Genomic DNA, 27,700 nt, shown 5'->3' with positions numbered 1-27,700 from the left:
TGAAAGAGGAAAAGTAAGCCATTTATTAGGGACTGCAATTGATCAAAAGAAAATTACACAATTCATAAGGTATCTTTCTTCATTGGAACTTCTATTCCTTCCAGTGCATTTTGCTGTTAAAAGAGACAAGAAGAGGAGGGTTAGACCCTGTGGCACACATTTCATACTCTTACTATGGAGGCACAGGACGCAACATTCCTGGGTGCTGTTTGAAAAGGGATCCAAGATGGACCAGAGACTAGAGAAACTATGCAAAGAAGCCAGTTCCCTGAACAACAAAAAAGAGGAGGGGTGCAGCATGAAAGACACCTGCTGGGAGAAGACAAGATCATGGAGTCTATGCAACAGAAATGCAGTCCCATAAAGGAAAGTCAAGTCTCAGAGAGGGAAGGCTCCCCGAGGAAAGGCTGCAACCAGATCCTGGACTCAGTCTGAACTAAGGAGGTGCTGTTGATGAGAAAGGGAGGGAACCAGTCAAGTCAGGTAAGGAGGAGACTGGCTGAAGCCGTGGCCATGTGAGGACCTGGCTCATCTGAGACGGGACTATTCATTCATTCATCTGCCATTCATCCATTCGATAAACATGTATGCACTGAGTATCCACTGAGGGTTGTGGCCGAGAGGAGGGCCAAGGAGGCCACGTCTCAGGAGCCAGAGGATTTCAGGGAAGAAGGGAGTGCTCGTCAGCATGAAATTCAGCTGCGAGGCTCAGCAGGAAATGGATGGACGACGGCCAGATGGAGCCAAAGGGTGGACACAGAGCCAATGCCTGAGAGAGGTGCTGGGGACAGTAGGTGCAGACACCAGGTGGGAAGGAACAAGAGAGATTACAGAGAAACTAGGGATAGACTGGGGTGGGGAGCCCACTGTACTCACAGAGATTGGTCTCCTGGCTGGTATTTACTTGTAAATGAAACTGAAAGTGTTAGTTTCTCAGTCGTGTCTGACTCTTTGCGAGCCCATGGACTGTAGCCCACCAGGCTCCTCTGTCCATGGGATTCTCCAGGCAAGGATTCTGGAGTGCATAACCACTCCCTTCTCCAGGGGATCTTTCTTACCCAGGGATTGAAACCAGGTCTCCTGAATTGCAGGTAGAGTCTTTACCTTCTGGGCCACTTTTTCAGTCATTCTAGAATATTCAGAGTAAGAAAAACTGCACCCATTCCCAAGTGAGCTCGTACGAGGCCATTTGCCCGGGTTTGGCTCTCATGCTATAAACGAGTGTCCTCTTGGGTTGATTTGGTGCCATGTCTCCTGTTTTCCTGTGATTTTTGTTGGCGATTTTGCCATTTAAAATGGCCCCCACATATAGTCCTCAAGTGCGGTCTAGGGCCCTGAGCATGAGAAGACCGTGCTGTGCCTGGTGGGAGATGTACACCCATGAGATAAGCGTCCTTCAGGCAGGAGTAACAGTGCCGTGGCTGTGAGTCCCATATTAATAAACCAACCATATGTATTAAATAAGACGCCTTTCAACAGAAACACACATGAAGGATGCGTACAGATTACCAGACAAAATGTGACCCAAGGCTCATAGGAACTTAACCCCGTATTTCCCGCAGGAGAGATGGATCGGTGTTCACTGATGCAACTCTACAGCATCTTTGTAGCACATCGCTACTGCAAGTAGTGGGAACACACTGCGCTCAGTGGGGCAGTCAGCAAGCACGTGCAGGGGACGAGTGTCACAGCAGAGGGTGAGGAAATCTAGTTTTCCGCCTCCAGACACTGACTCGGCTCTTCTATCTTATATGGGAGTCTGCCTCTCCCGATGGGCAGGCTATCTTGGAAGATCATGACAAGAGGTTGGTTATGACTAATAAGCCTGACTCCTGAACATTGAAATCACTCAGCAGGCTCACCGTGATGGCTCAGGTTTTTGGGTTGCCCTCCATATGTGCTTCACCCAGCGCATCACAAATATTTCCTAAACAAATGATCCTTGAGGTTTTGCTCCTTCATGCTATTTTCTAAGTGTGTAGATATTGACATGAGTTCGAGTATCGCAGGAAGAAAAGGAGGCACTTTGGAGACAGACAGACAGACAGACATTGGGAACTAAATCTCAATTCAGCACCTGCTCTGAGAGGAGGGGCCTCCAAGGCCTCAGTTTTGTCATCTGCAAAATGGAGGTAATAATGATGAGGCTTCACGTGGACAGTTGCAGGATTTAAACAAGGCAGTGTAGGTGGAAAGCTACAAACAAAACACAGACCCAGGCACCTTGAGAGTTCTGATCGTTGGTGTAGGGCCAGGCACAAAGCGGGCATTTGGTGAATATTTGTTGGACAAAACTCAGGAGGCTGATTCCTTCTTACCAGTTATTGACAAAAGATCCCACCAATAACTGCCTCCTCTGCTGCTCTTGGCCATATAGGATAGGTGGTGGTGGTGGTGGGTTAGTCGCTTAGTCATGTCCATCTCTACACTCTCACAAATTGTAGCCCACCAGGCTCCTCTGTCCAGAGGATTTCCCAGGCAAGAATACTGGAGTGGGCTGCCATTTCCTCCTCCAGGGGATATTCCTGACCCCGGGATGGAACCAAGGACTCCTGCATTGCAGGAGGATTCTTTTACCTCTGAGCTACCAAGGAAGCCATAGGGTAGGAATTCATGCTAATCCACACTGCAACCTTAAGAAATGCTCATCGCTCACATGACCATGGCTTGGGCACAGGCAGTATGGTTTGTAGACTTCGGACCACTGCCTCGTGCAGAAGTCAGAACTAGGCCAGCTGTGAAGACAGTGTGAGCCTCTCAAACAGATTCCTTTCAACATGAGAGCTGGGACCTGCTTTCCCCGATTCCTATTTCAAAGTAGCAGATAAGAAAAAGAATCTCAGACCTCTTTGTTGAAACACTCTCTTTCACTACCCACTCCTACATATTAAATAAATCTTCTAGCAGTCTGAAAGAATCCCAAAACAGTGGTTATTAAATTACAAAAATATTTCCTCAGCTCCTCATTTGTTCCAGAAACTAAGCCAGGCTCCGAGGATTCTGATTCTAGATGAACCAAAGGCTCTGCCTCTGGAGCCCTTTCCCCACCGGAAGCATATCATTCACAATTTGAAAAGAGTACTGTATTTGATCCTGCATTGGTTCATTCCTTTCTTTCAACCTGAGGGAACTCATTGTATTACAGAAATTATTTTTAGCATTAGAAATTAGACATAGGATACTGTTATTAATAACAGTACAGGCATATTATTAATCATATTCTCTTGTTACTAAACTAAAATAATAAGGATAACAAGGTAACACATCCTCAAGGAGCTCATGATCTAGCAGGGACAAAAGTAAAAATAATAATAATCATAAATCTTTGAAAAACTGAGCCCGAGGGGTTGAAGGAGTGCATCATCCTCACCCCTCCTAAAGCGGCAGAGAAAGCTTGGAACCAGACTCCAGACACGGTGGACTGGCCTCCTCTCTGGGCCCCCTACGAAGGTCTTATCTTAGGACTGTAGGGATCCTGCCCTGCGGAGGGTCATGGGAGTGCAGGGTCATAACTGGGAGGATAGGCAAGGTCAATGTCCAGGCCAGGACAGCAGCATTTGCCCTGTGGTGTGTATTGCCTTTAAAGAAACATTTCTTAAGTGATCAATTTCTTTACAGAAATCAAATCATTACATATACGGCTCCCAGGTGGCACAGTGGTGAACAATCTGCCTGTTAGTGCAGGAGATGTAAGAGACCTGGGTTTGATCCCTGGGTCAGGAAGATCTCCAGGAGTAGAAAATGTCAATCCTCTCCAGTATTCTTGCCCGGAGAATCCCATGGACAGAAGAGCCTAGTGGACTGCAGTCCATGAGGTCATTCAAAGAATTGGACATAACTGAGCACGTGCACACACACACATATATACATCCAGTATAATCATTATTAGTCATTATATATATAATATAATCATTATATATATTGTATAATATGTATAATACAATATATAATATAATTATTAAATATATACATCCAGTATAATCATTAATAAATAACATATAGTCAACCCATTGAGAATTGTATTTTCTCCCCTTGAGAATGTTCTGTAAAGCAAACGACATGATTTAAGTTTATAAAAAAGGAATCTGATGAGTCTGTTTCTTTGTAATGAGTACTCTCCTGATCTCAGCCTGAAGTTATTTGTTATTTTTAGGGTGCACATAGATTCAAAAAAAACCTACCATTTGCACCTTTCATCCTATACAGCTTCGCTGGTAAATTTCTTTTCAATTTTAGTTAAAATGTCAGTTGACCTCTTTCAAATTCCGGTGGTTAAAAATTAATCACACTAAGCTCAGCTGACTTTTTTGATAACAGAAGCTCAATATCCAAAATGAAAGATTCTGTCATCCACTCAAAAAAAAAAAAAGTACTTTCTGCTGCTTGCTGGGTGCCTGGCTCTATGTGGGGCCCTGGGACATGCTGGCAACAGAAGTTATTTCAGCCCTTCCCTGGGGGACCTAGAGGAGTCAGATGAAGCAGAGAAGAAATGGGTAATTGCAGCACCCTGTCATGGGGACTTCAGTTCAGTTCAGTTGCTCAGTCGTGCCCAACTCTTTGCGAACCCATGGACTGCAGCAAGCCAGGCTTCCCTGTCCATCACCAACTCCCAGAGATAACTCAAACTCACGTCCATTGAGTCAGTGATGCCATCCAACCATCTCATCCTCTGTTGTCCCCTTCTCCTTCCACCTTCAATCTTTCCCAGCATCAGGGTCTTTTCAAATGAGTCAGTTCTTCACATTAGATGGCCAAAGTATTGGAGCTTCAGCTTTAGCATCAGTCCTTCCAATGAACATTCAGGATTGATTTCCTTTAGGATGGACTGGTTGGATCTCCTTGCAGTCCAAGGGACTCTAAAGAGTCTTTTCCAACACCACAGTTCAAAAGCATCAATTCTTTGGCACTCAGTCCAACTTTTTCTTTATAGTCTTTATAGTCCAACTCTCACATCCATACATGACTACTGGAAATACCATAGCTTTGATTAGATGGACCTTTGTTGGCAAAGTGATGTCTCTGCTCTTTAATATGCTGTCTAGTTTGCTTATGAGCAAGCTATGGCTTTTCTTCCAAGTAGCAAGCATCTTTTAATTTCATGGCTGCAGTCACCATCTGCAGTGATTTTGGAACCCAAGAAAATTAAGTCTCTCACTGTTTCCATTGTTTCCCCATCTATTTCCCATGATGTCATGGGGCCTGATGCCATGATCTTTCTTTTTTGAATACCGAGTTTTCAGCCAGCTTTTGCACTCTCCTCTTTCACTTTCATCAAGAGGCTCTTTAGTTCCTCTTCACTTTCTCCCATAAGGGTGGTGTCATCTGCGTATCTGATGTTATTGGTAATTCTCCCAGCAATAGTGGAGCCCATAAAGGGACATTACTCTGACCTGGGGAGACCCTTAAGGGGAAGTAACACTGAGCTGAGCTGAGCTGAGCTGAAATGTAAGTGAGGAGAAGGAATTAGCCAGGTGGATGTTCCAGGTAGGTCTTCCCTGGCAGCTCAGATGGTAAAGAATCTGCGTGCAATGCATGAGACCCAGGTTTGATCCTTGGGTTGGGAAGGTCCCCTAGAGAAGAGAATGGCAACCCACTCTAGTATTCTTGCCTGGAGAATCTCATGGACAGAGGAGCCTGATGGGCTACAGTCCATGGGGTCGCAGAAGAATAGGACATGACTGACCGCCTAACACTTTCACTTCACTTTTTCATGTTCCAGATAGAGGTCTCAGCAGAAGAAACTGCAGGTACTTCAGGTCACCAGAGCTTCAGGGCTGGTAGCCTTGGCAGCGATGAGGCTGGAGAAGCAGGCAAGGGATGGACCTTTGTGGGCCGCACTAGGGAATTTGGACTTTATCCTGAAAGCATACAGTGTTATGTGAACTTAAAATCTGTGACAGCCCAGGCTTCATGATTAACTTATGAGTGTCTGTGTGTGAGAATGAATGTTCTCTGAGTCTATAAGTATAATGTTATCCAAAAATCCCTTTTAAATGTACCTTCATCACATTCCTTTAGTACTTGGGAGGCTTTAAAAAGACAAAACTGCCTTTGCTGCAGGCCCTGGTAACTGGGAGTTTATTATGCACACGCATGAGGCCCAGTGGTGCCCAGCGTGGGTTTGCAGAACCAGGGCTCAGCCTCCAGCACAAGGGCAAGTGGGCTGTCCTTCCTCTCGGCTCCCCGTCTGTCTCTACTTTGTCCTATAAGTGAATTGAGTGCATGGCGTTTGCATGGAGAAGGTCAGAGTCTCTGCACTTCCTGAGGGCCACGTGCAGGGTGGACAGAGTGGAATCAGGAGCTGAGGCAAGATGGCATGATGTGAGTGGTGATGGTGATGCAATGATGGGCTAAAGCCAGAGAAAACGTGTGGGCAAAATCCATAGGATCAGACCCCTGTGGATATTGGGAGGAGATGAAGAGTAAAGAAGAGCCAAGATTGTATAACCTATGATGGGAAAGAATCTTTTAAAAACTAGATACATATGTATATAATTGAATTACTTTGCTATACATCTGAAACTATAATAACACACACTGTAAACTGACTATACTTCAACAAAAATTTTAAAGAGCAAATGACACTATAAAATTTTGAACAGGAGAAAATGCAGTGGGTGGTGATGTCTCTACTAAGACTGAAGAGGAGGCCATTTGAGTGTCAAGGGCTCAAGGATGTTTACCGCAACTGCATGCAGTGGGCAGCTGATGTAAGAGCCTGGATGTCAGGATACAGCGAGGTGAGCAATGTGTGTTTGGAAAGCAGGCACGTGGAAGAGGTAACAGAGAAGGGGAGAGCGGGGTGAAGGAGATTGCAAGAACGGGCGTCAGGGTTTAAACGACTGATCAAGAAAAGGAAGGCAGATTAGACATCGGAGATTTGAAGGGCTAATATTCAGTTGGCAAAAAGCCCAAAAGTGAATGGGAGGTGGGCAGGTAACAGCAGCAGCCTTGGACCACAATTCTGTCAGGAAGCTTAGGGCTTTCCCAGTGGCTCAGTGGGTAAAGAATCCGCCTGCAATGCAGGAGACAGAGAAGACATCTCACAGGTTCCATCCCTGGCTCAGGAAAATCCCGTGGAGAAGGAAATGGCAACCCACTCCAGTATTCCTGCCTGGGAAATCCCATGGACACAGGAGCCTGGTGGGCTACAGTCCATGGTGGGGGTTGCAAACAGCCTGATACGACTGAGTGACTAAGTACAAATACCACACATCATTAGAAAACTTATCTGACAAGGAATGAGGGAGAGAAGGAGGCAGCTGTTAGGGTGAAGAGGCCGGGTCAAAGAAAGGGGCTGTTCTGTTTGATTGCTGTTTAATTTTTGCTCTTAAAGTGGAGAAATATGAACACATTGACAGCAGCACATGCAAAAGCCACAGGAAAAAGAGTGAAGAGACAGTTGAGGATCAGGATCCAGGAGGAGAGAAGAGAAGGTGGGAGGTGAGATGGGAACTGATGAGTGGACTGCAGACATTTGGTGGTGCAGTGGCAGCAGCTATAAGGCTTTCCTTCCAGTAGCTTCTATTTCTAATTACACGTGTTTTTAGCCATGTTCCCTTACCTTAAGGCTGTCACTCAAAGCCAGGGTTTACTCTTGCTCTGGGCCACGGGTTCGAGTACCTTCTATTTCCAAGAGGAAAGTTTCTTCTCATCTCTGAAGACAGAAAGGGGATATACGGGCTCTGTCATTCACATCTAGACCTCAGATAACACAAACTGTGTGACTATGCGTTAATGAGAAGGACTGTGACCGGCACCACCTGAGCCCCTACTGCCAAGAGGCTCCCCAGGAACATGATGACCTCATCTTCCTTGTCAAGCCTCCCTCACTCTCATCCGCCTGGCGTTAAAGCTGAACGCGACTCTGTACGCCCTCGAGGGCAGGGACTGTCACAGTGATCCCTCCGTTCTCCGTGGAATCTGCCCAGGGCCCATCACACACGTTTGTTGAATTAAATTGAATTGTCATGTTCAAAGCAATCTCCGAGATGGCTGCACATCTGAGTCAATGATGGTCCCAAAGCCCAGAATGTTTTTAGAATTCAGCTCTGGGATTATCTTCCAAGGAATATAAAAAGGATCCGTCACATTAATTTATATCCATATATATGGCAATCCACTCCAGTACTATTGCCTGGAAAATCTGATGGACAGAGGCGCCTGGTAGGCTACAGTCCATGGGGTCGCAAAGAGTCGGACATGACTGAGCGACTTCACTTACTTACTTACTTAAATATATTTGTCCCAAATGACATTTTCCCAGTGTGGTAGCCAGCCCCCAAGATGGACACGTGGTGGTATTCACAGTCTTGAGTATTATCCCACATCGGACCAGGGTCAGTGTGTGTGGCTAATAAACTATGCAGAAGTGATGCTATATCACGTGCAAAATCAGGAAATAAAAGACTGTGTGTCTTGGACGCTCTGTTGCTTGTTTATTGCTCTCTCTCCCTCTCTTTCTCATCATGCTCTCTGGCAGAAGTCGGTTTTCATGCTTTAAGAACACTCAGACAGCCGTGGAAAGGCCCATATGCTAAGAAACCAAAGCTCCCAGTCCAATAGCCGCAAAGAACTGAGCCCTGCCAACCACCACCTGAGTAACCTTGGCAGTGGGTCCCTCAGGCCCAGTCAAGCCTTCAGATGAGGTCTCAGCCATGGTCAATATTTTCCCTGCCACCTTCTCGACACTCTGAGCCAGAAACACCCAGCTAAGCTACTGCTGGGTTCCTGACCCAGAAACTATGCGACAATAAACGTGTGCTGTTTTAAGCTGCTAGGCTGTATGGTCATTTGACGCACCGCAACAGATGGACATGAATTTGAGCAAAACTCCAGGAGTTAGTGGAGGACAGAGGAGCCTGGCGTGTTGCAGTCCACGGTGTCACAAAGAGTTGGACACGACTTAGCGACCGAACAACCACAGACGACTCATGCACCCAAGTTGGTTATTAATCTAATTAACTGAATTTATTTCCAAAAGTAAATCCAAGAGCCCGTGCTTTCCACTACTATCGACACTCAAAAGAACGGGCCCTAGAATCTGCAGATAATTCCAAAAACAAGTGTTCAAAACTGTTCTCAGTAGAGGTCACGTTGTTAGAATAACTGTATTTCTTTCGAAATGGCACACTGAAGGAGGCTAAACTTAGGCACTTCTTGTAAGCAAGCCTCATGCTGTAAGCTTTAGAACTTCAGACAAATTGGGAGTAAGCTGAAGGGTGGTCAGACATTGAGTGCAATGAAACATTAATACCTGTGTTATTGTAATAGAGAACTCTGATCAGAGAGTACATTTCACAATTTTTCTGGCACATGGCCTGGGAAAAACAGAAGCTTCAGAGTCTGACGGATCTCTCTCTACGTCCTGTGTCTGCCACTCCCCACCGGAATCAAAGTTCTACATTGGCCATGAAGCCTTGAACAAGTTACAGAAGCTCTCTAAGCCTCAGTTCGCTCATCTGCGAAATGGGAAGGAACGTAGTGCTCCCTGTCGAGATGGTTGTGAAGCTGAAGGAGGAAACTGTCAAACAATTAGTAGAGGGTGAGCATTTTGTGTCACAACAAACATCATGAGTTGTTACTCACCTCTTCTGTGTAAACAGATAATACTCCCGGTTTATAGCGCCATCATGATGATTAAATGAGAACACTTATTTTAAAAGGGAGAAACTAAATAACTGATAGCTCTGTCTGCTGCTGAAAAGTACAGCTGAAGGGGGAGGGTAACGAGGAGCTCATAAGAGCTTGGGATTTTTAGAAAATGTTGCAGACTGGGACAGGAGGGAGGTCAGTGCTAATTTTCTCAGCCAGATTGGATGCTTTGAATCCTGATAAATTTCAAGTGAGTTTTAATGCCTCAAAGTCAGCTTTTCAGTGATGTGCAAAACAAGTTTATGCAGGACTGTTCCTCTCATTTTCCTTTAAAATATTTTGTATTTCAGGGATTTATCTCCTATGACATGGCTTCAGTGCATTCTGGCTTGATCAGAAGAGGATGTGTTGGTATCTGGCAAAAGAAAACGGGACCACTTACCACGTGATGGTTCATAAAGTGGTTCACCTCTGGATCTGTCAGGAGTGAGGCCTGTAATACAGTAATAGTCATAAGGCAATTATGATTGCCCACTTCTGGAAGGTTCTATGATTTTATTACTGAAGCCACAAATACACCTTTCCCACAAGGAAGCGGTGGAAGATCACCAAAGAGTTTCTCTGCCATCAGCTCCAATAGGGAAAATCCTCCCATTTACTTATTTTATCAATAGGTAAAAACGGTTTTTGCTTCCCTTTATGGCTCAGCAGTAAAGCATCTGCCTGCAATGCAAGAGATGCAGGAGATTTAGGAGGCTCTGGGTAGATCCCTGGGTCAGGAAGCTCCCCTGGAGGGAGAAATGGCAGCCCACTCCAGTATTCTTGCCTGGAAAATTCCATGGACCGAGTTACCTGGCAGGTTACAGACCAGGGGGCCACAAAGAGTTGGATGCAACTAAGCACATATCAAAAATGCTCCCTAAGCCAGAGAACACTAACCTGACCCGCCTTCAAACGAGAGCCTGCTTATGAAGCGGAAGCGGAGAGCCCTCCCTCTCCCAAGCAAGATTCTTAAAGGGATGGCCAGCTCTGGTGACATGGCTGGAGGGTTACAGCCCCTGCCAGTCAGAAGAGGCCTAGTCCAGAGCTTTCCACGTGTGCACTGCTGCATGTGCGTTCATGCTCAGTCACGTCCAACTGTTTGTGACTCCACGTAGTGTAGCCCACAGGGCACCTCTGCCCATGGGATTTTCCAGGCAAGAACACTGGAGTGGGTTGCCATTTCCTCTTCCAAGGGATTGTCCTCACACAAAGATCAAATCTGCATTTCTTGCATCCCATATTGGCAGGCGGGTTCTTTACCACTAAGCCATCTGGTAAGCCCATGTTTCATTGCATACCTGAGTCCTAAAACTGGTCTTGCACCCAGGAAGGAACAAGCATATTCAAGTTCGGGGACCCTCTTAGGGTGAAAACCAGCAACTGTCCTGCCTAACTGGCAGAGATGTTAGAGCCGTGAAATGGAAATATGTCTGCAAAGTCTCTGCATAAATGAAGAGTTGCTTAAATGAAGAGCTGTGTTGCCTACTGTTAAGATAGGGGCAAAAGCAAATGTTTATTTTCCATAATTTCTGTCATTGTACAAAGCTTATATAGAGCTATTTCCGGTTTTAAATGATTCCCTGATAGAGAGCTTCAATATGAAGTTAATTCATGAAAAAATATTAAAAAGATCTTAATATTAAAAAGTCTCAACTTACCAAGCAGGTAACTGTTTCTTGATGTAGAGGATCCCAAGATATCCCCAAAAAACATCTAATTCAGGCATTGGTATATATCAGCACATGAAAGAGAAAAAGGAAAGACACTGTGAAATATGCAACTATTAGCTGGAAGGCTCATATAACTTTTTAATGAAATAAGGCGATAAGCTATATTAAATAACTTTAGTTAATGTATGGTTTTGAACGTATTGGTGTTTAGTCATCGAGTCATATCTGACCCTTTGTGACCCTATGAACGGTAGGCCTCCAAGCTCCTCTGTCCTTGGGATTTCCCAGGCAAGAACACTGGACTGGGTTGCCATTTCCTTATCCAGGGGGAGCTTCCCATCCAGGGGTTGAACCCAAGTCTCCTGCTTTGGGAGTGCTGAGTCTTAACTATACCTGGGTCACCAGGGAAGTCTGATGAACCCCTGGGCTTATGAAGCAAACTCAGGGATACAAATAGAGGCCTGTCCCCCTCTCCCTAACTCCACTGAACTCCACCCCAAACCTCCTGCATTGGCAGGCAGGTTCTTTACCCTTGAGCCACCAGGGAAGCCATGTGTGTCTAAAAAAGTACACAGGGAAGAGCAACTTATATGAAGTTTAAATCATCTAAAAAGATTTCCACTAGACTCAAAATGACTCCCAGATGCGGACCAAAAAGAAGGAACTCTGTTACAAGGACTTGCAGATAGACTGTGTTCAGGTCAAATTTGGGAGTTTCCTTTCTATGAAGTCCCCATATGTGTTCAATAGGAAACGGTGTGCATGAGAAGTCTTCATGAAGCCACTGAAAGCCCGGTGAAGTGAAAGTTGCTCACTCATGTCTGACTCTTTGCAATCCCATGGACTTAGTCCATGGAATTCTCCAGGCCAGAATACTGGAATGGGTAGCCTTTCTCTGCTGCAGGGGATCTTCCTGACCCAGGGATCGAACCCAGGTCTCCCGCACTGCAGGTGGATTCTATCCCAGCTGAGCCACAAGGGAAGCCCATGTAAGCCCAGAGTCACAAAGTAAGGTAGCAGTTTGGCTCACAACTTTTCTTCCAGTTGTCTGGGCCGCCTACCTGTCACCCTCTCCATCCTTAACAGCCAGTAAGCCTGCTGACCTTTGTCAGAGTGACTGGTCTAGGAGGTGGCACAGTTCAGTGGGAGAAAGAATAACTTTTCAATCAATGGTGCTGAGACAACTGGACATCCACATGCAAAAGCATGAAGCTGGATCCCTTCCTAATCAAAGTGGGCCATGAATCTCAATGAAAGACTCATACAAACAACAAGAGAAAAAAGTAGATCAATTTGACTTCATTAAACTTTAAAACTTTTGTTCTTCAAAGGGCACCATCAAGAAAGAAAAAAACCTTACAGATGGGAGAAAACATTGGCACTGTTTTTTGAACTTATATACAAAATATACAAAGAACTCTTCCTACTCAACAACAAGAAGACAAATAACCCAATTTAAAATTGAAAAAGGATTCAAGTAGACATTTCTCCAAAAAAGATATACAAATAGGTGATCATTACTTATTAGTGAAGTGAAGTCACTCAGTCGTGTTCGACTATTTGCAACCCCATGGACTGTAGCCCACCAGGCTCCTCCATCCATGGAATTTTCCAGACAAGAGTACTGGAGTAGGTGGCCATTTCCTTCTCCAGAGTATTACTCATTAGGATAATGCAAATCAAAATCTTAATGAGATACCACTTCACGTCCATTAGAATGACTCAAAAAAAAGACAGACAATAACAAGTGTTGATACGGATGTATAGAAACTAGAACTCTCATGTATTTCTGGTGGAAATATAACAAGGTATGGCTATTATGGAAAACTGCTTGGCAGTTTCTCTAAAATTAACACAAAAATTTAGTTTATGCTCCAAAAATTTCACTTGTAGGTGAATATCCAAGATAGACAAAAATACATGCCTGCACAAAAGCTTGTACATGAATATTCACAGAATCATTATTTAAAACAGCCAAAAAGTAGAAACAACCCCAATTTTGATCAACTAACAAATGGATAAATCAAATGTGGTTTATCTATACAATGGTTGTTATTCCACCACAGAAGAAGTACTGATACATGCTACAACATGTATGAACCTCCAAACATGCTGAAATAAACCAGTCACAAAAGAACACATATTGCATGCTTCTATTTATATTAAATGGCCAGAAAAGTAACTTCATAGACAAAGAAAATATCAATAGATTAGTGGTTACTGCAGAGAAGGCAATGGCACCCCACTCCAGTACTCTTGCCTGGAAAGTCCCATGGATGGAGGAGCCTGGTGGGCTGCAGTCCATGGGGTCGCTGGGAGTCGGACACGCCTGAGCGACTTCACTTTCACTTTTCACTTTCATGCATTGGAGAAGGAAATGGCAACCCACTCCAGTGTTCTTGCCTGGAGAATCCCAGGGACGGGGGAGCCTGGTGGGCTGCCGTCTGTGGGGTCGCACAGAGTTGGACACGACTGAGGCGACTTAGCAGCAGCAGCAGCAGCAGTGGTTACTGAGTGTTGGAAAGAATAGGGTAAGAGGAAGGGGTATTGGAATTTCTTTTGGAGATGATGAAACATTCAGGATTTAGACAGCAGCGACAGTTGTGCAATCCTATACTCAGAACCCCTGGGTGAATTGTACACATTAAATGGGTGAATTGTATGGTCTGTGAATTATGTTTCAGTAACAGCACTATTTCTTTTTAATGAGACACATGACCCAAGCCAGGCTAATGGTAGGCATGTCAAGAAGTTGGAGAGAAAGGCTCAGTTTCCTCCTCGGTACGGAGGATATGACTCTGGAGTGGCTTGTGGCCTTGCCTCCTGCTGCAAGGAGAACACTCATGATCAGTAAGAGGAGGGGAGAAGGAAAAGATGAAGTTGGCGCTAGTATTGTCGACGGTCCCTAAATGGAGTCATCCGCGAGCACAGCTCCTCCCATTTGTTCTGGGAACGTGGGCCAGAGAACCCTCTCATTTTTGGCTTAGACCACTTCCAGCTGAAGTCCTATCATGTGAAATGGAAGAGAGTAAGTAAATGAAACGCTTGTAACTCTCCTCCCCCGAGTTCAGAATTCCTGCTCATTCTTTCTCAGTTTCTCCTTTTGGACTGTTTTGGGTCTCAAGGCTGAACGCTAGTCAAACTTCATCCCACCCACTCCAAATCAGAAAGATTTGCCCAAAGTCGAGTCATTCACCAAGTTACAGATGTTAGCATTGCAATCGGATGGTTGACTGACGTGCCATATAGAAAGTGTTTACCCTCTACATACTTCTCTTACAAATTTAAAAACTATAAAAATACATAAATATATTTAAATATAAAAATAATATTGAAATATTTAAAACTACCCATAATTTAAATATTTATTTTAAATATTAAAATATAACAATATAAAATATTTAAATATTAAAATATTTTATAAAATACTAAAACTATAAAAATAATTAAAACTACCCATAATTTAAATATTTATTTGGTTAAGAGAGAATATTAGCAATTTTAGAAATTTATTTTTTCAAACATTTTAACAAAGCTTTTATACTTGTTATAACTATATAGTGGAAAACCCAAGTTTTTTTATATTAGAGACACTTTCTCTTACTGTATTCTTGCCAGATAATTTCCATTTGAGCTAAGTCTTATTTCATAATAAAAACTTATTTGTTATATAAAATAAGTTATTTACTTATATATAAATGAGACATTTCATAACAATATTTCATAATAATTGGGATTTTCGGTCTTATTCTCTATTTTTGGCTTCCATCTTTCTTTACATTATATTCCTTTCTCTGGAAATTCTCTTACTATCTACATATGTTTTTCAAGTGGTCTTTATATTCATTACTCTGAGGGTTTATTTTTTTTTTCAGTTTTCTTTTATTTCCTACTTCCAACAATGATTTATTTGTTCTTTGTCTAAATTCATCCCAGTCAATTGTCTTTCGTGTTTGCAGTACCACCATTTATTTCACTGAAAATGGTTAACAGCTGTCATCTAATTTTTCTTTCTCTTTCATATAAGAAACCTATTTTAGAGTTTCCAGGAATTACTTTAAACCTCCATCTGCTTTCTCCTCTTTCTTTCAAGTTGCAGAATCCTTTAATTTAAGGAATTTTTTACTTCCTCATAATTTTTTACAGTTTCCTAATCTTTGAGGGAAAGAAAGCTGGGAGTTGGTTTTTAAAATTGTGTTTGTTTCAGCGACTAACTTTCTATCAGAGCCTTCATACAAAAGTTGGGATTGGAAGAAAAGTGAGTAGTTTTCAGTCTGCGATGAGAAAGTTGCTACAGGTTTGTGGGCTGTGCAAGAATCAACTTCGTAAATCAGAGATGGAGGAGGGATTAAACTGGGACCCACTGTTAAAGGTCGCAGAAGACCTGGCATCCTTTCTCGGGACTTTCACCACTACCTCCCAGCTCTCCTTAGCATCCTGCCTCAGCTACCTACCAGCCTCCCAGTGCTCCGTTCTTACCGAGTGCCAGTCTGTTCTCCATCTATTCTGCATCCCCCTACTTATAATTCTCAAGTAGCCCCAAGCCAAGGATACTGACAAGACCCATGAGGCCCACCCTGAATGGGCTCGGGTCCTCTCCAGCCCCACCTTCTGCCTCTCTTCTCACATTCTGCTCCCAGTTACAATGGATCTCTGTCCATTTCAACCCTTCAGCTTGGCTTCTCTCACACTCCGGGAACTCCGTCATGCTCTCCCTCATGCTTGAAATCTCCCTCCCGCCCCTCCACACCCTGTGCCCTTCATCCTGAGGTCACCCACCCTCTAGTTTCCCTGGAAAACCTGCTCTGCCCACATGTACCCATCCTCCCACTGTGTGTTCCCAAAAGCCTGTCTGGTAGTCAGGGTAACCCCTGCATAACAGATATCCCAGACTGGTCTACAGACTCCACAAGGGCCAGAGATGTATCTTTCTTGCTCTTGGCTGTCTCCTGGCTTCCCCTACATAAACCACAAACTCAACACAAAATGCTTGTGACATGATGCTTGGTCCTTGTCACTTCTGGCTTAGTTTGGCCAGGCATGCACCAGTGTGTCAGCTGTGAAGCTGACCTCACTTCCTGAATTCTTTACTGGAGTCAAACAGGAGGCCCTGGGTACCTGAACTAGTGGCAGGGAGACAGGAAATCACCCAGAAATCACCCGGAGATTGACCCCCAAACATTGCCAGTGAGAACGAGATCGATCAACAAGGTTACGCTCGACCAAACATTTTTGCACAATTCTCCTTCTAATGGTAAAGCCACCCCTGTGGTGTCAGAGAAGACTCTTGAGAGTCCCTTGGACTACAAGGAGATCCAACCAGTCCATCCTAAAGGAAATCAGTCCTGAATATTCATTGGAAGAGCTAATGCTGAAGCTGATCAGCCAATCCTTTGGCCACCTGATACAAAGAACTGACTCATTTGAAAAGACCCCCTGATGCTGGGAAAGATTGAAAGCGGGAGGGCAAGGGAATGACAGGATCAGATGGTTGGATGGCATCACTGACTCGATGGACATGAGTTTGAGCAAGCTCCAGGAGTTGGTGATGGACAGGGAAGCCTGGCGTGCTGCAGTCCATGGGGTCGCAGAGCGTCGAACACGACTGAGCGAACTGAACTGAACTGTAACAGGAGTTCCTCAGTCATGAGTGTCACTCCTTCCTAGCTCTAAAATGGACTTCCATATAAAATATGTAAGGCCCAGGTCTTCCCTGGCAGTCCAGTGGCTAAGACTCCACGTTCCCAATGCGGGGGTCATGGGTTCATTCTCTGGTCTGGGAATTAAGATCCCACATGCCAAACTATGAGGCAACAAATAAACAAACAAACAAATAGGTAGGGCCTGGGTATGTTCATAATACAGCAACATTACTTTTATGTATAATTCTTGAAGTTGAAATTTTATACTCTTCTCATGTAATTTTCACTACAGATTTAAACCTTGGAAAAAATGAATAAAAGTATCAGCAGAGAAAGACGTTGCTGTTCAGGTTTGGCTTTGTAATGGTAGAAACATTTTTAAATAGCAGTGAAGGACAGATTATCCCATTATGAATAAACAAACATATACCAGTTATGCTTTTATTCCTCATACTATATGTATCATACCGCTATAATTTCTTCCCCAGCTTTATTGTATGTGTTTAATTATTGACTAAACTTCTACCCTGTATCAAACACTGTCCTAGATGATAAAACTGGAGAAGGAAATGGCAACCAACTCCAGTGTTCTTGCCTGGAGAATCCCATGGATGGAGAAGCCTGGTAGGCTGCAGTCCATGGAGTTGCACAGAGTCGGACATGACTGAAGCGACTTAGCAGTAGCAGACGATAAAACAAACATTCCCTGCCCTCATGAGATCTATACTTCAGTAAGAAAATCAGACACTAAGTAATATAATTCCAAGTCAGAACTTTACATGTTATTGATTTCTCAGTATTATTGCAGATGATTATCAATGCAATTGAGGGGGAAAAGATGTGTTCTTTCATTTACTGAGCATCTGTTATGTGCTAGACCCTGGACCAGATCTTTTATATCCATGAACTTACTTGGTTTCCTCAACATCCTATTGGGTGATCTTTATTACTGGTATGTAACAGATGGAGAAGCCTCAGATTCATGGAGATTAAATATCCTAACCTAAGTTGCAGAGCTGGTAAATGAACACTGATCTATCCAAAATGGCCCCCTTCATTCCACTAAACTAGAGAGGCAGTGAATTGCACACTTAAATCTAGAACTTTTGCTCATTGTTTTCTTAAGCTCATGTTCAAAATCTTAGAGAGGTGGGATTGGAAGAAGCAAGGGACAATGAACTTGAGTCTGCAGGTCCAGACACTTGCCCAGGCACCTGATGGTCCAGCTGCTCTATCACCCGTCGAAGGATGGGGTGCACACCTGTGCATACCTGTGCAAGCCCCCATGCATACCTCTTCACTGCTGCTGGACCCGGAGCTGGAGGACCAGTGGCAGCGAACCCACACGTTCTGCACCTGTTCAGCAGACATCCGCACGGTGCTTCTGCAAACGGCCACGGGCTGGAAAAGAAGAAATGGTGAGCTCCATGCCCAGCAGCTTGGGTAAACAGCTAGGACCTCCCCAAGAAATCAGGCAACATCATAGGGCTTGGCACAATGGTGCACACAGAAAGGAGGACTTTGGTCATTTCATTTTTCCCATTTCATTTTCATTTCTCAAAACCTAAGCCAAAGCAAACAGTGGCTGAAGTATCTCTTGAGCCTTTGCTACATTACAAGTCCCCTGGAAAGCAAACATTTCCTCACTGAGCACTGAGCTGGTTACCTTGCATGGTTCCTCATGAGAACAAGAATTGGGAAGATCCCCAAAGGCCTCTGCTCTGCTCTCCCTTGGTCTCAGATTTCCTTCAGATGCTAGTGACACTCGGGTTTGGGGTGTTTGTGAAACAATCATGGCGAAAATTTCCACGGAACAACAAAACAAAAGGTCTTCTTTTCAGAATTGATACTGCTATGCAGCAACACAGACGTCATCACACCAGTAAAATGACAAAACCCTGACACCCGTGGAACACCTCGGAGAGTGAGTCTGGGGTGGTGGTGCTGGCCTGTGCAGGCGGGCTCCTACCCTTGGGGATAACCAAGCCTGGGGTCATGTGCTGGTCACTGGAGAAGCAGAACTGACCAGGCTACAGTCCTGACCCCCGTGGACCGCAAGCTGGTGGGGGAGATGGATTTTTGCATGACAGTCAACTATAAAACATGCACCTCACCCCAGGAACACAGCTGGCATTTTGAATTCATTTAAGATAGAATTTGAAATGTCTCAGGGATTTTTCTTTGTTATTGGCTGCTTTGTATTCACTTTGCCTGGCACCATCATTATGCCCATTTTGAAGAGCAGAAAACTGAGGCAACAGGGGTTAACTGACTTGCCAGGATTACTCAGGATGGCAGACTTCAGAGCTTAAGTCCTTGACCACAGAGTCACACCGCCCCTACCCAGGGAACAGCGTGGACACAGTTAATGGTGCCTCCGAGGGTGGCCGGACACCAGACACAGCCAAGACCTCGGTGTGACTTTGCATCGGCTCCGGGTGATGCAGGAAGGCAGAGCTCTCTCGCGTTTGTTTCCAGGCTGGTGGCCTTTGCCCCACACTCACCACGTGGTAGCCCCTCTGGAAGTCACAGGTGGCGGGGTCTGCCTCAGATTCCCTCCTGCACGTCGTCTCTTGAATCCTGAACTCTAAGTCCATGGTCAAGCTGTCCTCGTCCAGGGCGTTGACCTTCAGAAAAACAAGGGGCAAGGGGCGTTGACCTTCAGAAAAACAAGCAAGCAAGGGGCAGCTTGCTACAGATGTGCTTCTGAAGGTCACGTGCTAGGAATGTTTCTCCCTGCACAAGAAGAAAAGGTGCCAGAATCTCCCCCCACTAAAGCTTTCGACTGTCACCCTCATTCTGAAGACCAGGGCAGGAAGCGCTCTACGAAGGTTCACAGGACTTCACTGAGACAACGGAACCTGGACGTGGGTGTCCTGACTCCAAGCTTATTCTAATGACTTCTCTGTATAGTGGCTCCTCATTATTTACCAATTCCATACTTGCAAATTTCCTTAAATGTATACTCAACCCCAAGTCACTCCTGGGTGCTGTCACAGCCGCTCATGGACATTCGCTGAGCAGCAAAGAACTTGAGTGGCCCGATGCACACGCTCCTGCCCAGGGGCAGACAAGGTGATGCTCTCCTCCTTGTCCCGGCTCCCAGACTGAATGCAAGTCATTTTTATGGTCCATTTTGTGGCATGTTTTTCTCATTTTTGTGCTTTTCCTGGGTGATCTTGCTACTGAAATTGGCCCCCAAGCCTAGTTTCCCAAGTGCAGAAAGGCTGTGATGTGCCTGCTGGAGAAAATACATGTGTTAACTGAGCCCCGTGCAGGCCCGAACTATAGCGCTGTTACAGTGTGTGTGTGTGTGTGTGTGTGTGAGTGCACGCACCTGTGCTCAGTCATGTCCAACTTTTTGCAACCCCATGGACTGTAGCCTGCCAGGCTCCTCTGTCCATGGAATTTCCCAGGCAAGAATACTGGAATAGGTTGCCATTTCCTCCTCCAGGGGATCTTCCCGACTCAGGAACCGAACCTGCAGCTCTTGCATTGGCAGGCAGATTCTTTACCACTAACGCCACATGGGTAGCCCCTACAGACCACTTACAGATGGAGAACAAAGGGATGCTTTGCTTTGGAAACAGGTAACAGGCTCCAAGCTTGAGATGGTGCTGGGGGTCCTCGTGTCTCTTTCTGATACAGAATGAGGAAGGCTGATACAAGCAGAGTTGTCTGAAAACAAGTAGGACTAAAAACTCAGTCTTGCCATTATTTCCCACCTTCTTTATTGGTAATTTTTAAATATCAGATACTAAATATGAGTCTCATTAAACAAGTAAAACCTCGTTTATCAGCTGGAGCGCACTGTTCAGTTTCTCTGCTCCCTCTGCCCCTACCTGCCCCCTGCTCCCCACATCGTCCCCTCCTCCATTATGCTTCCACAGTTTTCCTTAAAGCAATCTGATGAAAGCTGGCAGGACAAAGGCATAGTTCAAAAGATGCAAATGTGGGGGGTCTGAATACTGATCATTTTGTTGAACTGTGAGATTATTTTGCAGGCTTTTTTGCATCTCTAAGCATAACTCCAGAATATGGAGAAAAGCCTAATAGCTCTGCTTTTTCATTTGAATTCACTTTCAGCCAATTTCTTCTCTGTGTTTTTTGAAAAAGGTAGGACGACCCAAATACTCAACAGTAAGAAATCAATTGGAGAAAATCCCAAACCCAGCATTATGGCTGAAATTAAAACGCAGTGCTTTATAATCAGCGTTACAGCGTGGTCCTGTTTTTCTTTAAAAATGTATTTTATACCACATATGAAGAGAAAAAGATCCAAAAGACATCTGCCACGTGTCTGTAGTGGGCGTCTCAGAGGACTGAATGGTAGATGTTACTTTTAGTTTTTTCCTTCTTGTTGGGTCTTGTGACTCTTTATACTAAGTATATTCTGATTTTTTTACTCTTCAAAAAGAAATAAAAATATATAAGCCATAAAAGGCCATAACAATTCTTTTTTGAGATTATAATGTTTAATGTTATGTGTCCACTTAGCTGGGCCACAGTGTCCAGATCTGTGGTCAAATATTAGTCTGGATGTTTCTGTGAAGGTGTTTTGGGATGAAATTAAAGTGGTGGGCTTTGAGAAAAGTGGATTACCCTTCTTCCTGTGGGTGGGCCTCGTCCAATCACTTGAAGGCCCAAATAGAGCAAAGACTGACCTTTTCCTCAGCAGGAAGGAACCCTGCCAGTGGACGGCCTTCAGACTTTACCTGCGATGTCAGTTCCCTGGATCTCCAGCCTGCTTGCTCACCCTGCAGACTTTGGCAGCACCAAGCCGCCCCAACAGTGTGGGCCAATTCTTTAAAATCAATCTCCCTGTCTGTCTGTCTCTCTCTCTCAGTTCTGTTTCTCTGGAGAAGCCCAACTAACACAGAGATCACTTGGGTTTTTCAAACTAAGCCTTAAGATTGGACAAAGAGTAAATATCGGGTATATCTGCCTAGAATAATGTATGAGGACAAAAAGCAAAAAATGCAAAGAGAAGGAAAGGTAAAAGCAGACAGGAACGGGCACACACACAGAAAGGATCCCCAAGCTTCCGTGGCTTTGCCCCAATGTCCCAGAATCCATCCACTCCCCACCCTCCTGGCGCCAAGGGGCTCGGTGCCATCATTGGTCATCGCCTGCTTCCCACGGTCGCTGTCTGGGCCTCCTCCCTCGCATTCCACTTCAGAGGTCTTTGAAGGGCTTCTCTCACTTTATTTAAAGCCCCACCCCTACCCCCTCCAGGGGGTAGTTCCACAGCTGGAGGTTCTCCTCCCTGAGTCCTAGCTCAAATATGGCGTCTCCGTGGATACGCCTGTCCATCTGACAGCTGCCCCAGCCCAGATCCATCCATCCATCCTCCTGTTTTATTTTCTCTACAGGACTCTCCACTCTCTGAGACTTCCTTCACTTTTTTATGTATTTTCACCCCATTCTCCTTCATCGCCTTCTTCCCTCTCCCTCCCCTTTCTCTTCCTCTCTCTCTGCAAGGGACTCTGAGCTCCATGGAAGTGTCAACTACAACTTGGCACTTGCCATCTACCTGTGGACTGTAGCCCCCCAAGCTCCTCTGTCCATGGGATTCTCCAGGCAAGAATACTGGAGTGAGTTGCCATGCCCTCCTCCAGGGGATCTTCCCAACCCAAGGACTGAACCCAAGTCTCTTAAGTCTCCTGCATTAGCAGGCAGGTTCTTTGCCAGTAGCGCCACCTGGGAGCCCATTATCTACCTCTACAAAGATTAAATCAAGTGCTGCTGCAGCTGCTGGCCTTCAACACCTCTTGAAGGAGTTCAAGGTGGAGAGCAGAAAGGAGGCACTCTGTACTCAGGATAAAACCGGCAGGACACGTCTTCAGAGAGTCAGATATTCTCAGGAGCTGATTTTACAAGCCCAATTCTTGTATCTCCCTGTCTCTAGAAAAGCACTAAAATTCTTCATGGTTTTCATGAGAAAATCCTGTTTCTCCTGACTAGGAGAAGCTTCATGAGACCAGCAGAAACTTTCTAAAAAATAAATGTGCTTGACTGCATGTATTCCCCATTTACCAAAATCACATATATACTGTCCTTCCCGGCTATCTCTTTGGAGCAGTTTCCCAAAGCTTTCGAGGTACTGTCTCCAGGGCTGCCGTCCTCTTTTTGCCCCAAATAAAACTTAACTCACAGCTCTCATGTTGCGCATCTTTTCAAGTCAACACAAGCCCCGTCTGGTCCATCCTGTCTTCCTCGTCCCCAGTACAGGCTCCACGTCCACCTTGTCTTTCTCTGCTTGTGTCCACTGAGGGAACAGTCTGAATGAGCCTGATGTCGAGGAGCAAGGAAATCTTCATGACTGAAGTCCCATTTCCCCAAGTTTCTGCATTCTTTTCTAAACTTGGAGTCCAAGGGATAAGTTATTCAAAGTCAATTGCAAGAGTATTTAATCCAGGTCTGCTGGGCAAACCCAGTGGTTCTTAACCCTGACTGCACATCGAATGACCAGGAAGCATGTGAGAATGTGAGCTCCACCCTCAGAGACTGGGGCTTAATTAGCCACCTTCCCTCTTGGATGTCGAGTATATTTCTTTCTTTTTTTGAATTTAGATTCTTTTCCCATATAAGCTACCAAGAGGCATCAGGAATAGTTCAGCCTCTCAGGTGATGCTGACATGTAGCCAGATCAAGAATCGCTGGGTTTTTGAGATATTTTGTTTTTAAGCCACACCATGTGGCAAGCAGGATTAGTCCCCCCACCAGGGATCGAACCAGTGCCCCATGTATTGGGGGTATGGAGTCTTAACCACTGGACCACCAGGGAAATCTCATGAAGCACTGGACTTATGAAGCAAACTCAGGGATAAATATCGAGGTCTGACCCCTCTCCCTGAGTCCACTGAACTCTATCCCAAACCTACCACATATACACAAACATGACAAAACCACTTATTTCCTTTGGATGTATTCCTAGAAATGAAACTGTGAGATCAAAAGTTATATTTGCTATTTTTAATGTTTAACATGTTTACAAATATGCTTAATGCATGTTTCCAAATTGTTTCCCACTTATTTCCTTTAGACGTAGTCCTAGAAATGAAACTATAAGATGAAAAATTATATTTGCTATTTTTAATGTTTAACGTGTTTATAAACATTCTTGACGCTTATTTCCAAACTGCTTCCCAAAGATAATCTTACCAACTTACCCTCTCTCTAGAGATGTTTGAGATTTCCCTTTTTCTCTTCTCCTTCCCTTTCACCTTGGTATTTTAATTGTGATTTTGTTGGCTATTAGAGAGGTGATGTGCTTTCTCCAGTGCTTCGGGTGCATTTGTGTTCCTTCTTTTGTGAGTTGCTTTGTACCCTCAGTGCCAGAGATCTGTTCCTTCATCTCTTTCCTGAGCTCTTTGCTTGACTCTGAGTGGATCTCTCAGGTCTACTGTTATGGGGGCGGGGGGAAAGCTGGCATATTTGGGGCCACGTTTAGGTCATTTGTAGAAGGCATGACTAACACATACTCCTTTCCCTGTTTGGAACCAGGCATGCAGATGACACCACCCTTATGGCAGAAAGCAAAGAACTAAAAGAGCCTCTTGATGAAAGTGAAAGAGGAGAGTGAAAAAGTTGGCTTAAAGCTCAATATTCAGAAAACTTAGATCATGGCATCCAGTCCCACAACTTCATGGCAAATAGATGGGGAAACAGTGGCAGACTTTTTTGGGGGGGAGCTCCAAAATCACTGCAGATGGTGACTGCAGCCGTGAAATTAAAAGCCACTTACTCCTTGGAAGAAAAGCTAGGGCAAACCTAGATAGCATATTAAAAACGCAGAGACATTACTTTGCTAACAAAGGTCCATCTAGTCAAGGCTATGGTTTTTCCAGTAGTCATGTATACATATGAGAGTTGGACTATAAAGAAAACTGAATCCCAAAGAATTGATGCTTTTGAACTGTGGTGTTGGACAAGACACTTGAGGGTCCCTTAGACTGCAAGGAGATCCAACCAGTCCATCCTAAAGGAAATCAGTCCTGAATATTCATTGGAAGGACTGATGCTGAAGCTGAAACTCTAATACTTTGTCTATGTGAAGAACTGACTCATTAGAAAAGGTCCTGATGCTGGGAAAGATTGAAGGTGGGAGGAGAAGGAGACGACAGAGGATGAGATGGTTGGATAGCATCACAAACTCAATGGACATGAGTTTGAGTAAACTCTGGAAGTTGGTAATGGACAGGGAGGGCTGGCGTGCTGGGGTTCATGGGGTCGCAAAGAGTCGGACACAACTGAGCGACTCAACTGAACTGAACACGTACAATTAAAAGCAAAATGTGAACCACTTCTAAAAAGAAAGACGCATCACCAGGACAGATGAAAAGGGGAGAGTTTTCCTTCCACTGGGAGAAGAAGGGAAGTTTTCATGGCAGAGACATGGTGATGGAACTTGGCCAGTGAATTTGAATAATGAGAAAAGGCTGGAAAGAAACAAAATCAGGCAGAATTCCAGAGAGAAGGCAGCCTACTGGGGGTGGAGGGGCATCTCCTGCTTGTGTTCTCATCAAGGATCCCACACAGGTATGTTTATTTGCAGGCGCCTGTGTGTCTGGGCTCAGATGTCTGATACCAAGATGGCCCATGTGCTGGAATGTGCTCTGGATGATGACACCTCATGCAAGCTCATCTCCACTGGCCAGATTTCCACGGTGTCAGTAACTGGTTCTCTCGGGAGCTGTCCTCAGGCTCTTATTCACTTAATTAACTACTAACTTTCTTCTGTAGCAAGCACTAGCTAAATTACAAGTAAATCTAAACTGTCTATTTGCAAGCTTGGCAAAAGGACACAGATACCCACCCTGCCACGTACATGGATTTCATTAAATGTGAAAGATGGAAGCCAATACAGCCAGTGTGGGAGGGAGAGGTTCTTTATTCCATCCAGTAGCCCTCCAGAAGGAACTCTTCCTTTGGCTTGGCAGCTGACCACATGTATCTTCCAGGGTCTCCGCCCTGTGACAGCCAGGCCAAGTGACTGACTGTCTACAGCAGCCCAGTTCTGGGCAGGGTGCCTTGCTGAAGCATCATCTTCATGACCTATGACCCAATTAGAAAAGACAACTGGGACAATTCGATACATTTCCCAGGAATATGGAATGAGAAACTGAGCCATTTCCTGAAGAAGCAGGGTCAAGATGAATGTACTGATATTTTATCTGGAGACTGGAGCTGTGGGGCCAGCAGCTGTGTGCCCTTCACAGGAGGAGAGGGGCAAATGAGGTGAGAGCCAAGGCAGTACCCAGGGCTTCCCCAAGAGCTCAGAGGTAAAGGATCTGCCTGCAAGGCAGGAGGCACAAGAGAAGCTGGTTGGATCTCTAGATTGGGAAGATCCCCTGGAGGAGGAAATGGCAAACCACTCCAGTATTCTTGCCTGAAAAATCCTATGGACAGAGGTACCTGGTGGGCTATAGCCCAAAGAGCCACAAAGAGTTGAACACGACTGAGCTATCACGCATACAAGGTGGTACCCTGCAGGGATGGGAGACGTGAGCACGAAGGTGGAGAGGACGCAATGGCCCTCTGACCTCTGTGAGGAAGCAGGCATTGCTTGGACCCCTGGTCATTTCTCCTTGGTTCTCAACTTCCTGGGTGGCCTGGCTCTAACGAGTTCTCACTCTTAAGACCTGGAACCTTATAGACGCTCCCCACCTCTCATCTTAATCTTAACTCTGCTGGAGGATATTTCTGCCTCCCCTTGCTGAAGACAACATGCAGGCGGTGGAGTCACCCGGGGCCCAGCGAAGGGACAGACGACCGCTGTCTAGTTTCTCATTTCCTTTGAAAGATAATTCTGTGTTTCTTTCTTTGCCAATCATGGTCTTAGTCATTGGAAGCCCATGAAAATTCGTCTTTTCCCCATTTCCCCAAGCTAACAGGAAACAGATGATTACCAAATTGACAAAGGAAAGTGGATTTCTTTGGCTCAAAAGCCAGAATTTATTTCCTATAAGTATTAGCAGCAGAACTGCTAAACTTGAAAAGACCTCATTTCTAATAAACAAGCAGTTTTTAATAAACGTCTCAGAAAGAACCATGGGGACTTTCAGTCTGGAAGCCAAGGGTAACATCTGGAAACAGGAAATGAGGCCAGAGGGAAGAAAACTGAAAGAAGGATCAGGCATCTGAGGTAGCTTTGAGAGCTTTATGACAATTGTAATTAAATCCTTTCTCTCTCAAAAAAATAATGTGAAGAGATGAGTAGCTGTTATCTTTTTAAACTGGAAAAATTTTAATGTGTACCCCCAAAAAATGACAAGAGGAAAAAAAGCAGAACAGTATAGAGATGTAACAGGCACTTACTCTTTTAACTGAGCTTCTAAACGCCCGAAACAGATAGGGGCTCAGTGACTGGGAATTCACTTTTGCCACAGAGGCGCTGAGAGCCTCCTTCAGGGAAGCCGGGTCATAGTCATACACCGGGAAACCTGGGTACACAGGCACACAGGGACACAGTGAGTCAGGATCTGGGTCCAAACAGAGCCACATCATCAAGGGCAGGCAGCCCCGGTCCCCAGGCTCCTTACCTGTACAAGTCCAGTGGTTCATTCCAAGGACAAATATCACCAACATCTTCATCGCCATCTTCTCCATTATGGGAAGAACAATTTCCGTGCAGAGACAGGGAGATTGTCTGTGTGCCTTTGGGGCTGACCAGTTGTCCTGAAAGCAGCTGTTTATCAGTGTGACCTGGCTTGGTCTTTCCAACTGGAGCAGACGGCGGCTTCAACAGAG

The 27,700-nt window shown here is 44.9% G+C and overlaps 1 protein-coding gene across 1 annotated transcript; it reads right to left on the bottom strand.

Annotated features, from left to right (window-relative positions):
- SPP2 (secreted phosphoprotein 2) lies at window positions 1-27,700 on the bottom strand. The gene is given in 8 exon segments (NM_174188.3): window positions 1-113; window positions 7,565-7,657; window positions 10,037-10,087; window positions 11,295-11,349; window positions 18,242-18,349; window positions 19,453-19,575; window positions 27,269-27,393; window positions 27,493-27,700. Coding segments are annotated over 7 exon segments (612 nt in total). The 5' UTR covers window positions 27,560-27,700; the 3' UTR covers window positions 1-113; window positions 7,565-7,574.

The sequence above is a fragment of the Bos taurus genome, chromosome 3 (assembly GCF_002263795.3).
Source record: "Bos taurus isolate L1 Dominette 01449 registration number 42190680 breed Hereford chromosome 3, ARS-UCD2.0, whole genome shotgun sequence".
Classification (NCBI taxonomy): Eukaryota; Metazoa; Chordata; class Mammalia; order Artiodactyla; family Bovidae; genus Bos; species Bos taurus.
The sequence above is the reverse complement of the archived record's forward strand: the minus strand, read 5'-3'. Positions and strand labels throughout refer to the sequence as shown.